The sequence below is a fragment of the Delphinus delphis genome, chromosome 9 (genome assembly GCF_949987515.2).
Source record: "Delphinus delphis chromosome 9, mDelDel1.2, whole genome shotgun sequence".
In the NCBI taxonomy this organism is placed as follows: domain Eukaryota; kingdom Metazoa; phylum Chordata; class Mammalia; order Artiodactyla; family Delphinidae; genus Delphinus; species Delphinus delphis.
This window is the reverse complement of record NC_082691.1, coordinates 63,748,222-63,763,277: the sequence shown is the minus strand read 5'-3', so window position 1 is coordinate 63,763,277 and position 15,056 is coordinate 63,748,222. Positions and strand designations below refer to the sequence as shown.

Genomic DNA, 15,056 nt, shown 5'->3' with positions numbered 1-15,056 from the left:
GAGTGAAAGACAAATATATAATATTAATATTTCCAGTTAGTCTTGCTTATATTATAACTTTAGTTAATAGATACTACTATGGAACAATGTCTATTTTTTTTCAGCTGTCATGGTATTCTTTTACTTTTATAGACTTGTTTTTACTTTAACTTCTAATTAACTTTCAACCAATTAATGCCTATGCTCTTTGGTTTAGTAACAATTTATAGTCTTTCACATTCTGTCTTTAGAAAAGCATAATAGCTAAAAATGGTATGTGCAACCATAAGCTCACTGAATGATTTTATAACTTTGTAATGAATTTTTAAGCCTTTTGTCCACTTGCTAGGTAGTCCATTTCTTTATTTTCAACCACTATCACTACTTTTCTTTGAAAGCAAATGAAATAACGAGTTGAATTAAGGCATCAACAATCTCTATAACTACATACACAAGGTGTAACAAAGATAAAAAGTATAATCATGCCTATGATTATTGAGATGTTCAGTTAATGATAAATGATCTAGAGATTTTAGCCAACATTTCCTGTTTTTTATTTCACAACTCAAAATTAAAATAACACTGAACATTTCAATGCTCTTTTCAGAAACATCCAACTAAGAAGTCCATCATTCTTTGATCCCTTACAGAAGATTTGTATTTCTCTCCAAAGCCAGCTTTTGCAAAGCCATTTAACGATAAAATATTTATGTTACCCCAAATTTTGAAAATACAGGTAAATGGTTAAAGTGGTTACTTCTGGCCAGAAATGATTTTTTTTATAATTTAAAGCAAAATAACTTACAAAGAAGGAGAAACAGATTTTGAAAACATGTACTAAAGTTACAAAATCACCTCCAAGCATAGAGTTGTCAATGCATAAAACAGAAAATTCACTTAGACAAAATAAGAACTACTATTATTAAAAACATTGCCAAGGTGCCTTGTTAGCACAGTAGGTAGTTGCATCAGTCTCATAAAAACATTGCTAAGTAAGCAAAGTAGGTATCAACAGAGAGAAAAAAATATGAATAAGGCATCTCTAAGCTTTTTAAATTAAGAAAACTGTACAGAAATGCTTAAAAAACACAAATGCAACATTGTTGAAATACCCTATCAGTTACACTACATTTAAACGTTTTTAAAAAAAGCAATAACTAATTATTCTTATTCTATCAATCAACTAATTGTCAAACTGTTACTATGAAAAATTCACTACACATACACACACACACACAAAACTACAAAATTGAACCCAAGTTGAAATTTATAATAATTAGATCTCACTGGACTAAAGATAACATTTTTGATCTATTAAGAGTTCCTTGAAATAATACAGATCCTGTTCTTAAATATTTTAATATGTAAGATAATAGTTTTATTTAATCACTAAAGCAGTGTTTGAAACTCTGAAGACTGACTTAATATTACAGCAACCCATAATAGTCTTTTTTACTAATTCAGACTAGGTTTTTCTCTTTAGTTCAAATACATGAAGTCTGACTAGATAACATTCTTCTAGTGGGAATAAAAATACATCATATTTGCTATTAATTGAAAAGATAGAATCAAACATTACATATGGAAATCAGCTAAATAGACTATCACTAATTATTCATAACACATCAAAGTAATTTGAACATACATTTTTATTTAACACTAGAAAAGAATATTTTTTCATTTAATAATATTTTACAATGTGTTTTCCCATTTTAAACACTTAAACATTTAACTCATAACTCCAAAAACTTAAAAGAAGTGATTAGGCTTGTAAATTCATGAACAACTGTATGCTTACCTGTAGGTCTGGAATAAGAAACAACAGCATTTCCTTCCAATTCAGATGGTAAATAACTTCCTTTCAGATAAACAGAAAAGCCTACTGTTCTAGTCATCTCTGGTGCTATAAGCAATGTAAAAATAATATATTACATAATTTTGGACAATTATTATTAACAAACAGTTAAAATTAGATATATACTGCATGCCAGCTACTGTCTTAAGCACTTTACATAACAATTACATAGATTAACTCATTTAATCCTCACAACAACCCTACATGGTGGGTATTATTATTATCCCCATTTTTTGGTGCATGAGGAAAATGGCTACAAAGAGATTAAAAAGCTTGCCCAAGGTCATATAGCTAATACAGAGCTGGGAATTGACTCCAGAACAAGAGTACCTCACATTCTACACCACTGCTTCTCTTTACTCAAATGAACAGGCAGCATGAACAAAGCAAAAGGTACGCAAAGGGCAAGAGAACTTGGGAGTGGGAAACAGTACCTTATCATGGCTAGAACACAGACTGCAGGAGAAAATGGAAGGGGGAATTGGATATGGATGTAACTAAAACTGTGGCAACTTGGCAGATTGTGCATAGCCTTCCATATTCATGTATTTGACCTCCAACCTGCATTAGAGAGCTATAAGAGGTTTTTAACTTGAAAAATTAATGGTCCAGAATGTGTTTTAGAAAGACAAGTTGGAACTATTGTGAAAAATTAAAAAATAAAGTGAGATATCACCTACAAGTTTACATCAACCATTCAATCACTCATTCACTGATGCAATGAATACTTACTGAGTTTCTACTATCTGTCGGGCACCTAAGGTAGGGGTTGGTTATAAAAAGGAAAAAAGAGAGATATGTTCTTGCTTTTTGTGAATAAGACATAGGGTTCCCAGCTGAACAGTAGCAGTGAAGAAAGACAGAAAAAGACTTGAAAGATAATTCAGAAATCATTTTAACAGGACTAATGACAACTGGATGTAAGTGGTAAGAGAGACCCTATGCAAAGAAATCTTAGGCATTATTACAGTTACCTTACATAGATTCATTTTCTAATTAAGTCCAATTAATTTTCTGATTAAATTCTAATTAAAACAGTTCTGTAACACAGATATCATTATCCCCTTTCTGCAGATTAAAACAAAACAAAACTGAGGCTCCAAGTAATTACTAAAGTAGCTTGCCCATGGTTACACATTGAGTGTCAGAGCCAGGATTCAAATTCAGGCCAGACTCCAAAGCCAATATTCTTTCTTCAAACATTACAGATTCAATAAATAGCTCACTAGAGAAACACCAATAAAAAAGCCTTCCAAAATATAGTATTTAAGTACAATTATTAAGAAAAGCGCTTGAAAATCTGTAATTACTTCAACTTAACAGCCATTCACTGAATGTCCATGCTTGATGTTTGGAGGGAAAATATAAGCAAAACAACACAATCATTGATTTCAGGAAGATACCAGTCTCACTATTCAGACAAGAAATAGAGCCATGAAATAAACCCACTGATAAAAAAAATTTTAATTAAAAAAAACCTCATACCATGATAGACTTTAAGCCAAAACAAAACACTTACCCATAAATTCAAAGGTGAACTGATCACAAGTCAATACTAAAGGTGGTTGTACATAGACCGATAATCTGATCTTTTGTAATGTCACTCGATTCTGCAGTGTGACCTGAGAAAATAGAAATCGTTATTAATAAAAAAATTACATTTTTTCCAAATTGATAGAATATCACAACTACTTAAAAAATCATTAGCAAATAATTAGGAAATACCATCTGAGAAAAAAAAATGAGCTGTCACAAAACATAACCTGTAACATAGGTAGTAGATTAAAAAGTTCTACTCAGTTAGAAACTGGGCAAGGGAGTTGAACAGACTTTTCTCCAAGAAGATGTACAAATAGCCAATAAGCACGTGAAAAAATGCTCAAAATCTTTGTATGAAATACAAAGTAAAACCACAATGAGATACTACTACACATCTACTTAAATGCTATAACCAAAAGGACAGACAAAAACAGGTGTTAGCAAGAATGTAGAGAAACTAGAACCTGCATAAATTGCTGATGGAAATGTAAAATGGTATAGCCATTCAAGAAAAAAGTTTGACAGTTTCTTTAAAACTTAAACATAAAATTACCATCTGACCTCACAATTCCATGCCAAGAGAAATGAAACATATGTCCATCCAAAAACTTGTACACATGTTCATAGCAGTACTATTCATAATAGCTAAAACTAGAAACAACCCAAGTGTCCATCAACTGATGAATGGACAAACAAAATATGGTATGTCTCTACAATGAAATGTTATTCAGAATAATATTTAATAATATTAATAATAACAAAAAGAAATGAAGTACTAACACATGCTACAACATGGGTACATTATACTATGCTAAGCGAAAGAAGCCAGTCACAAAGACCACATATTATATGATTCAATTTATATGAGATATCTAGAGTGGGAAAATCTATAAATCTACAGAGACAGAAAATAGACTAGTAGTTGCTTTGGGATAGTAGTGGGATTGGGGGTGGGGGAATGGAGAGAACAGCAAGTGACAGCTAATGAATATGGGGTTTCCCTTGGAGGGACAAAAATGTTCAAAAATTAAATTGTGGTCATCATTCTACAACTCTGCAAATATACTAAAAATCATTGAATTGTACACTTTAAAAGAGCAAATTGTATGGTATGTGAATTATATCTCAATAAAGCTACTAAAAAATGTTCTCTCAAAAGCAGACCAAAAACATCTGCCCTCATGTCTGGTGAATAATTACATCATGAGATATTATATGTGTTCATTCTTCTTTACATGTATAGATGTGGCATCATGAATTATTTATTTTATCTAGTATCAGTATATTACCTTTTACACAAGTTACGCTCTAAAGATTTCCTTTCTAGGTAGGTATTTACTATCAATAGTTTAAATACATATCAAAGCACTACATTTTCTTCCACGGCTTAATACAAAAATACCTGACATAACTAATTCTAGAAAATATCAAAGAATGGCAATAATGACTGCTGCATTTCTAAGCTGGCTGCATTTCCAAACTGGTGCTCTTAGTTGATGATGCTTGGAATGATAATTCCCATTCCAGTCAGAGTTAATAGCTATGAATTCTGGGTTAACAGTTTGACTGAGAAATAGGGTGGGTATGGGTAGAGAAGGCCAGGACTTCTCTCACTCACCCTGAGGAGGAACGTCAATAGAATCCATCAGGCCCAAGGATCTTTACTGGGCCACAATGCTAGGGGCATCAAAGAAAAAGCTTAAAGATCTGGCTTCCACTGGGAACATTCTCTCTTTGGATTTTGTCTCCTAAAAGCCCCAGCCTCTTTGAACAGTCTCTTTGGATGAGTTTATCCACATGGTAAGCCAGATTTATCACAGTCACTGGCCAGGTAGAGTTGCTAGACCAACTAAATCACAATCTCTGGGAGTAGACCTGGGTATTGGTATTGCTTTAATAGTTCCCCAGGTGATAGCTATTTACAACCAGAGTTGAGAAGCACTCTTCTATTATACATGGCACCTTTGCTATGGAATAATTTAGTCTAGTTACTAGACTCTAGTATATGAGACAGATACATTCCATTATTAATTGACATAATGCAAGGGCATACTTAATTTTTAAGAAAAGTCATTTTGAATTTTCTCTTAGGTAAAAGGCATGTATCAACTATTCCTTAATTATATATATACATACATACTATAGATAAACAATATACAAGAATATACATCTGGCCCACAAACATTATACACATATAATTAGATTCAGTAAATGTCTTGTATTAATTTTAAATGATGTGGATATTCTGTACAACTTAAAATAAGCACAAAATTTTTGACTTGCAAAGTAAAAATTTTAAAGGACAACTATTGATGCAAATAAGTACAATAAACACAGCAAATGAACAATGAACACTCAATTTTTACTTTATAAGCCCTGGGAATACATGGCGGGAAATCTGCATACCACAAAGATTCTGTAATGATATCTGACCATTATAAAAAGCATAATACCTTTTTAATAAAACACTGATGGTTATTATGGGAAGAAGAAAGTACGCATGTGCTGTAGACATGATAGCTATTCCACTAAATAAACAGAACGCAATTTCAATATTTTACTGTTAACAATAATATGCTGGTCTGTACATATATTTTTAAATAAAATTAATGATAATAACCATTAGCAGCTTTCTATATTCATGAAACCATGCTAATAAATTATTTATGTGTATTATCTCATTTAATCATTACAACATTGTGAAACAGGTACTATCACAATATACCATTTTACATAAGAGAAAAATGTGGCTCAGAGAAGCTAGATAATTTGACTAACGCTACTCTGATTATAAGTGGAAGAAGCACAATTTAACTTCTGTCTGTCAGAATCCAGAGCCCACACTCTTAATCAATTGTGGTTAAGTCCCAAAATAACTCTGCAAATGAAGAAGTACCGTCATTTTACAGTTTAAAAATAGAGGTTCACAGAAGCTCAATAATACGTCTAAGACCATCCAGCCAACATGTGCAAGAGAGCTGAAAACTATGACCAGGAACATCTTGTGAGAGGTTAGTTTTAAAAATGAAAATGAAAAATCCTTGAGGTAGAATAAGCCATTTTTAAGACAGCAGACGTTCTGACTCTGCCTGGCATAACAACATGTACTTAGACAACAATCGTACAATTTTACTTTGTTACAAGTGCTTGCATTTAGTTTAGATGCAAGATCAATGGTGATAACTCTCATACACAGATCTATTGAATCCCAACAATGGACTAGGCACTTTCAAAAGTGAATCAAGAAGATGTGTGACAAAAATAACTACAGTAACAAAGAAGAGTTGTGTTTGAGCCAAAAAAAAAGTTAAAGACTTGGCTAGACCATAAACCTCATATTTTAAGAGAAAAATAATTATATTAAGGGGGAAATATGAAAATTAATATCTGAATTTTCCATGCTATTTTCCATTTCTAACAAAATAAAATATGATCCTCAGGAAACATAATACTAAATTTTTATCCTAGATATATAAACATGACTCCAAAGGCCAGGTATTAACAACCACTCTGCCTTAGTTGCCTGCAATAGATAGATGGTCACGCATCACGCACACACACTCAAGGTAGCCACATCTTCATTCACTTGGAACGGATGGAAAAATTTTCTCAATTAACAGGATTTATTATGATGGAAACTTACATGGTTATATATCTTGGCTGCTGTTGTTATAAAAGGCTATAAGGAGAGATTTATAACAGAAATTTGTATAGGAACTGTCAGGCAGAATCAGGAAGTCATGGTGTCCGCTGCTTAAGTCCAGCTGATTTTGTGCAACTCTTGTGTGTCGCATTCTTTCCCATTCTTTTATAATGGCAATAAGGAAGAGAGCTGTGACTTAGCCATTCTCAAACATAGTTAAATGTTATTCTCCTAATGAAGGAGAATTTTCCAATAGTGTCATGCCACCATTTTAAGGTGGCTATTACACATGAAAGCTTAAGAACGGCATGGGAGGGAAATGTGTATTTATTTATAGCAGTAACTAGTAGTGAGGGAAAAAATTAGCATGAGCAAAGTTATCTGGTTTAGGTACAAGATTTCTTTTTGCAATTTGCAGTGTGCTCCTGAATTATTATGTTATGTGTCAGAACAGTATCAGTAGATAGATATAAAAGAGATTTCCCTACACAGAAGTCTATAGATCATTGCTGGAACGCTACAGGGTTGTTGGGTTTTTTTTCTTAAATGATTGATTTCTTGCCACTAATGCTTTTCCAGACTCAGAAGTATTAATGGGATAGAGCCTTTGATTGGACAGGGGGAATGGAGACTGGGAAAAGACCACCCTTGCTACCAGTGGCAAGAATCCAAAAAAATTAGCTTAGGAAACTGTTATAAGATTCGGCTCCCTTCAAATTCTACCAAAGATCCCCACACTTGGGCCACCCGCTGGGTCTAGTATAAGCGAACACAATTGGTAAAGCCTGGTGCCCTGTCAAACTCCTCCAAGGACAGCAACCCATAATCTAAGAAAATATAAAGCCCTGTCCAAGTTTTGACTTAGCAAATCGCCAAGATCCACAACTTTCCCTGGCTCCAAAGTCTGGGCAGTGATAAATATTTTCAGCTTAATAATGTGCTGACTTATTACCACACTTTAATCTAAATGCCTTAAGAGGGTTCTACATTTGAGTTCTAGTTCTAAAATTCTACAATGGCAGGACTAAAAATCTTAACCAAAACCACATCCTTCATATTCTATTTTTTGGGGACTATCAATTTGTCACTACTCTATTTTGTGGCTTCTTCATTTAATATTTTCTTGCCATAAATACATCCATTTAAAGTTAATACTATGGCAGATAGATGGCTGGAAATTCTTTTCAAACACACACATAATCATACATAGAAGAAAGATATTATTAACATTCATATGATTCCCCAATATATATATGATAATACAATCAACTGCTTGGTCTACTATGAATGTGATGACACAATTCCTTTAGTATATTTAAATACTAATTTTGTTTCTAGAAAAAAGACCCTTAATCATACTACACATTTAATTAATGGTAGGAATAAGTCATAACAATTTTTTGTTATATACATATTGCTATAAATGCAATTACTAGTTTTATATTTGTAGTAAACAATAAAGGCTATCTATTTACTACTCAAGGCTGAGGAAAACTTACAAATGTCAACTGTTTGGGTTTTTCTTTTTCTTAACTTTTTAACCAAGAAATCTTTTGTTTAATTGAATAAATTTAATGTGTAACATTGTGTACATTTAACGTGTACAGCATGTTACTTTGATACATTTATATATTGCAATATGATTGCCTAGGCAGTGATATTTATCACATTACATAATTATAGTATAATATTATCTATATTCATTATACGGTGCATTAGATCTCTATGGCTTATTTACTACTCATTACAAGTTTGTGCCGTTAAACATCATCACTCTTAACCGCCCCCAATCCCCTGGTAAGCACCATTTTACCCTCTGTTTTTTACAGGCTTAACTTTTTTAGATTCCCACATATAAGTGATATCATACAGGACTTGTTTTTCTCTGTCTGACTTATCTTACTTAGCATAACGTGCTCAAGATCCAACCATGTTGTTGCAAATGGAAGGATATCCTTCCTTCTCATAGTTGAATAATATTCCATTGTGTATATGTACCATATCTTTTTTTATCCATTCATCCATCGATAGGCATTTGGGTTGTTTCCACATCGTGGCTATTTTGTGAATAATACTGCGATAAACATGAGAGTGTATATCTCTCGTGGGAAATACTATTTTCATTTCCTTTGGTTTATAGCCAGAAGTGGAGTTGCTGGGTCATACAGATTTTTTTTTTAATTTTTTGAGGAACCTCCAATTGATCTCCAAAGTGGTTGGATCAACTTACATTCCCACCAACAATATTTAAGGGCTCCCTTTTCACCACATCCTCACCAGCACCTGTTGTCTCTTGTCTTCTTTATGACAGCCATTCTAAGGTGTGAGGTGATATCTCATGTGGTTTTGATGCACATGTCCCTGATCATCAGTGATGTTGAGCATCTTTTCATGTGTCTGTTGGCCATTTTGATGTTCTCTCTGGTAAATGTCTATTAGTTCTTCTAATAGAGAAGTGTTTGTTGCCCACCAAGTGTTTGTTTTACATTTCCATAAGCTACTTATAGGGTGACAAGTGGCAGATGTGATGAAATGTGTGATACTGTTTCCACATTACAGTCTAGAACTATGTACAATACCTTCACTGTGACTGAAGGGACAAGGTCAGCTCCCACTTCAACATCAGTAGATTGCTGTAAACACAGAATTGAGAAGAGAAGGAAAGAATAGTTTCAATACTGCACATCAATGAGTAAACACAGTAGGTGTGATACATACTTCTCACCACCAAAAAAAACTATAAAGGATTTATCACTCTGATGGCAGACTAAAAGAGTCAGTGTGGCTTTTTGGATGGCTTCACTGGGAAAGTGACAAGCTAATATTTAAAAACCCACGACTCCAAAAAGGGAAGAAAAGTTCACATATTTTACTATCAAACTACTCTATTGCCAAATGTCCTTAAAAACTGAAACTAATTTACTCATTCTTTATATTATAGAAAAGAAGACTTCTGTATATTTTCTATATAAACAGTACACCATTCTTTTAGGTCCTTGTATTTTTAGCTTGCCAAAGGTATGTTTTATTCTGATTAATAATATGTATTGATATTTAAGACATGTAACTAATGATATAAAGATTCAGTGGCCTTACATCTAGAAAATAAAACAAAAGTAGGAGTGTATTTTTTTTTCCTAGCGCATATCATAAACTCTTTTACTCTTTAAGCATCAGCCTTGGTTACCTGGTCCTATCTCTTAAAGAATTCAGAATATAATATAATAGAGCAAACATTTCCTTAGAATTTATAACTTTGTTTTAGAGTGGTAGGTTGAGAGGAAAATATGGTCACTCTATAATAGAATAAGATCAAAGCGTAACATATTTTCTAATAATACCCACATGAATTCCTGAGGGAACAATTAAGATCATGAAGTCTCTGTCCAACAATGAATAAATCCATTGTACTTTGTTAACCTATTTGGAATTATTTTACTAAGAAAAATTAAATCACTTCTAAGCAGTGGGGATCACTATGATGTAATGGCCATCAGCATAATTAAGAGTTGGGAGATTCATATTCTATTTATGATTCCATAGGAAACTATATATGAACTTTGATCCAACTTCTCAGTCAAGAAGAGAGGATAGCGATGTTTATCTCTTCTATAAAATCCCCCATTCTAACGCTAATTATATTATTTTTTGGATGTGTGCTTTCATAACAATGATTGAAAATAAAATATTAAGCCAGGCTTTTTGCTCTAGTATTACCTAAAATCCAGGAAATGTTTTACATTTAGCTGTCGGCAGTTCTGGAAGAGAAACCAACATCTCCTGTTTCCTGCTCTTTTCAATCCATATTTAACACCTAGATATTTCAGGGACAAAAGTCCTTTGGAAACATGAAATTACAGCCAGAGAGAAGTAGCTCTACAAAGACAACATAGCATCACAGCCACCTAAATCGTTGGACTGATGTTTTCCAATGGGATGAATATGATACTCTCAAGAATCTCTTAAGAAGGAAAGAAATAGTAAGAAGGGGAAATGAAGCTGAAAAGAGACATCTAGTTAAGAGAAAAAACCACTCCAGGTTACTGATAGGGAAATATATATTACAATACAGTGCTATTACATAAGGCCTTTCCTCAGAAAGATCAAAAGTTGCTAAAGAACAGAAAGGGAATTTCAATCCAAATAGCCTATGTTTAAGAGAACCTAGAAAAAATTATATAAGTTGCCCAAAGGAAAAAAAGAATCATTTCCAAGGCAAGAAAATGTGTGTACATTTGTCAGCTAACTAAGCAAAAATGTTCCACTCAGACTACACCCTTCAGGTAGAGTGAGAAATGGTGTGTGCTGAATATCCAATGTTTAAACAGTACCTCTACTATGTGACTCAGCTGGGTGAATGTTTCTTTCATATATAGTCCTACTTTCTTTACGTATACCCAACTTACTATACTATGGCAATGTTAGTGTTTATCACAACTTGGGTTGGCTGTTTATACTAAGATTAATCTTTGAAAAGCTTATGGAACTACTTACTATATTATGCTGTGATACGTAAATATCAAAGTCATTTCCTAACCAAAAATTATATGACATAAATTCCATACAGAGTAAAAAACAGTGAATTCAATCACTTTCCTAAATTGATCAACTTTGGTACAGATATAGATAAATTTAATATATTTTGCCCAAACTGCAGGCAGTGAGAGAAAACCAACCATAATCTAACAAGTGCGTACAGAAGACTAAACAAAGAGATGGGGTAACGTAACCAAGGACAGTCCTCCTTTCTTGTTTCTCAGCTTTATTAATTCATTTATAGAGCGAATATATACTGAACACCCATTATGTGACTGGCACTAAGGATATGACACTGAAGGAGACAAGTAGAATGCAGGTGGTGGTGGTGGTGGTTGTGGTGGTGATGATCGTGATGATCATTTTAAAAGAATTAAAATGTAATTTTATTATTATAATGATTTGTTAGTTAATTACCATAATTCAACAAAGTGCATTCTATTACATTCCCATTTTACAGATGAGAACACTGAGACTAAGAAAATTGAATACCTTGCCCTGGGTCACACAGATAGAAATGAGAGAAAAAATAATTCCTGGCCCAACTCTATTCTTAAACTACTTCCCCACCACAACCACCATAATGTATTAAAGACTATAAATTACCAAACCCTGAGCTATGCCTTTCATGAACATTATCTCATTGAACCTTCAACAAAAATCTAGTGGGGTCAGTATTGTTTATCTGGATTAGGATTATCTCAATACTCAGTACTGAAAAAGTTTTTTTAAAAAAGTAGGTAGATTCAGAGTAATGGTGAGAACCTCTTTGACCATTTCCCTTCCCTCCCCCTTTTTTAAGACAGAAATCCTGCCTAAGGAACTTCTTATTATACAAAGAACTCAGAAATGTTTTTTTCTATAAGTAACAAAGCCTAAAACTTATCTTTCCTAAATTTTCTATTTGGAGGCCCAGAATTTAAACCAATACATTTTGATCCCAATTTATCAGAGTCCGCCACTATCACAAACCCTTTGAAAGTCTGCAAATACACCTACAGAAACTGAATCAAAGTTAGGAGAAACCACGGCAGAGACTTTCAGGTCATCTTCTCTCTCGGTCATAGGCCATACACCTGTAATTTTAAGAGAAAAAAATGTATTTACTCATAAAGTAAAACTTGCTGTATATAGTTGTTTTAAGGTTTATCTATACCATATATCAAAAATATACTCACGAGTTGAAAAAAAACTGAGGCATTACAGAATGAGAAGCTTTATGCTAATTCTTTCCCTTCTACATTACTAGAAAGAAAAACTGTCTCTTTTTCCAAAGATATTAGCTAAGATGTGACCCATTGACTGACCAGTGTCAGGAATTTCAATTCCCTATCCTTAGCTACTGGTAGAAGCCAAAAAGAGTACAACTCTTTTGAAGGTAAACTGGCTATAATTATCAAAATGTAGAATTCACCAAAAAAATGTAAAATTCATATACCCTGTGACTTAACAATTCTACTCCCAAACATTTACCCAATACTCATAGACATGCCCAAGGAGTTTCTCTGTTGCTAGTAATTATTAAAAACAAAGCAGCCTAAATCTAAATTATATTTCTATTAATAGAGAAATAGTTAACTAAATTATGGTATATCAATACTGTGCAATGGTCCAAAACCCAAAACTCTAAATAAGAGTGCTGTCCATCTTTATATACTGACATGAAAAGAAATCCTAGATATGCTATTGATTTAAAAAAAGCAAGATGTAGTACAATGTCTCTAATACACATGTATTTGTATAAAAACAATTATATAAACAGGAAAATTTTCTCAAAGAATACACAAAAACTTTTAATAAAGGTTACCTTTAAATAATCTAGTGGAACTAAGAGCTGGGGTTTATGCTTTCAGTACTGTCTGAATTATTTTGACCATATTCATTTTCTCTTTACAATTGAAAATTTCACAATTTAAAAAATGTTTATAGTGTATAATGAGGTATTAAGAACAAGTTATAGAGATCCTAAATAAATAAGAAACATAAATAATGCACATACATATGTGTATATATATACATATATATATATGGCAGATTATTGGCTGTCCCCCTAACATCCATTCTTCTCTCCTCCTTCTTTGTGGCAGAACACTAATTCTGTTGAGGCATTCACCTCATCTCAAAGTTATTGAATTGGTCAAATCCCATCATGATGATTTCTCCCCTGACCTTTTGTTGTTTTAGTCGTGATCATGGAGCCTAATCCTGGCACATGTGAGGTGAGGAAAGGTGGGAGTCGGCATGCTGGTACATGCTTCTGGGAAAGCTAGTCCTCCCTAATAAATGGGGATACTTGGGAGAAATATCTCTCTTCTTCCCTGGAAATCATACTTGCACATAATGCCTGGAACTGCTAAAATCACCCTGTGACCCTGAGAGGAAACATCCCCCCACACTGAGGATGGCTGACTGAAAATATAGAAAGCACCTGGATGATGTCACATGAATCAGCTGTCTCACAAAGAGAAGAACCACCTACAATTGCCACCAGGCATTCCCACCAATATTACACTGTTTGGAATAAGAATTTCCACAACTTAGTGAGAGTATAAAAGGCTGCTTGTTGCCCACCCAGTAAAGATTCTTCAGTTCTTCTTTACTAAAGAAGAGTCCAATTTTATCCTAAGTAACAAAGTGCTCAACCAAAATGCTAAATTTCCCAGGCCCTTTTGCAGCTTGGAGTGGCCAGTCAGATGTAAGTGGAAGCTGTTCAGGATGTGGCTTCCAGGAAAGATCGTTAAGTGGGCTGACTCAGCTGCAGATGTGAGGGCAGGAGTTCCAGAAGCCATCCTAGACCAACAGAAGACCCTGGGTGAGAAGGAATCAGAGTCCCTGATGACTTTGGAACTGCCAAATCAACCCTGGACTGCCCATTACTGGACTTCTTTTCCATGAGAAAGAAATAAACCTGTGCCTTATTTAAGCCACCCTATTTAGGCATTCTGTTATATGCAGCCAGACATAAACCCGAATAGCACATCTTCCAACAAGGTTACCAAGTACAAATGTTTCTACTACTCAATGGTAGAAGCAACTTAGTTATCCTAGACATATTTCAAATGGGTGAAGACTTTCATTTATACGCCCATGTCTTACTGCTCTCTTTCCCTTCCTGAAGACACAAGTATGCTGTGTGGGAGTCTATCTCAGTATTGTACCCTTTCCGTCATATCCATCCCAAGTAAAGAACATATCAACTGTCTAAATCAATCATAAGGAAACTCTGTTTTTGAAAGTGCCTACTGATAGATGTTGTTGACTACTAGTAACAGAAATGCAAGGCAGGATTCTCACTGATGAGTTGAGTATGAAAAGCTTCAAAATCCATAAGCCATACAGAAATTATTACTATAATTTCATGCTTACAACATACATCCCTCATATAACTTACACACATAAAATCAGCTTCAAAAATACTTTTATTACAGTAGATAATATATACCATGTGTAAAACAAAATATACTCTTTAAATTGGCTTTACATTTTGCTGCAATTCTTGCTTTG

General features: G+C 33.6%; 1 protein-coding gene across 2 annotated transcripts in view; it reads right to left on the bottom strand.

The window, feature by feature from the left end:
* The window catches only part of BBS9 (Bardet-Biedl syndrome 9), a 447,702-nt gene that overhangs the window by 255,833 nt on the left and 176,813 nt on the right, over positions 1–15,056 (bottom strand). For both annotated transcript variants that reach the window (XR_009520638.1, XM_060020706.1), the window contains exons 13-16: positions 12,552–12,628; positions 9,596–9,649; positions 3,354–3,456; positions 1,778–1,882 (exon numbers count right to left, since the gene is read on the bottom strand). Coding sequence is in view for 1 of the 2 variants with exons in the window: in XM_060020706.1 (XP_059876689.1) it covers positions 1,778–1,882; positions 3,354–3,456; positions 9,596–9,649; positions 12,552–12,628 (339 nt within the window). In the remaining variant the exon portion in view is untranslated. The remainder of the gene's footprint in view (positions 1–1,777; positions 1,883–3,353; positions 3,457–9,595; positions 9,650–12,551; positions 12,629–15,056) is intronic.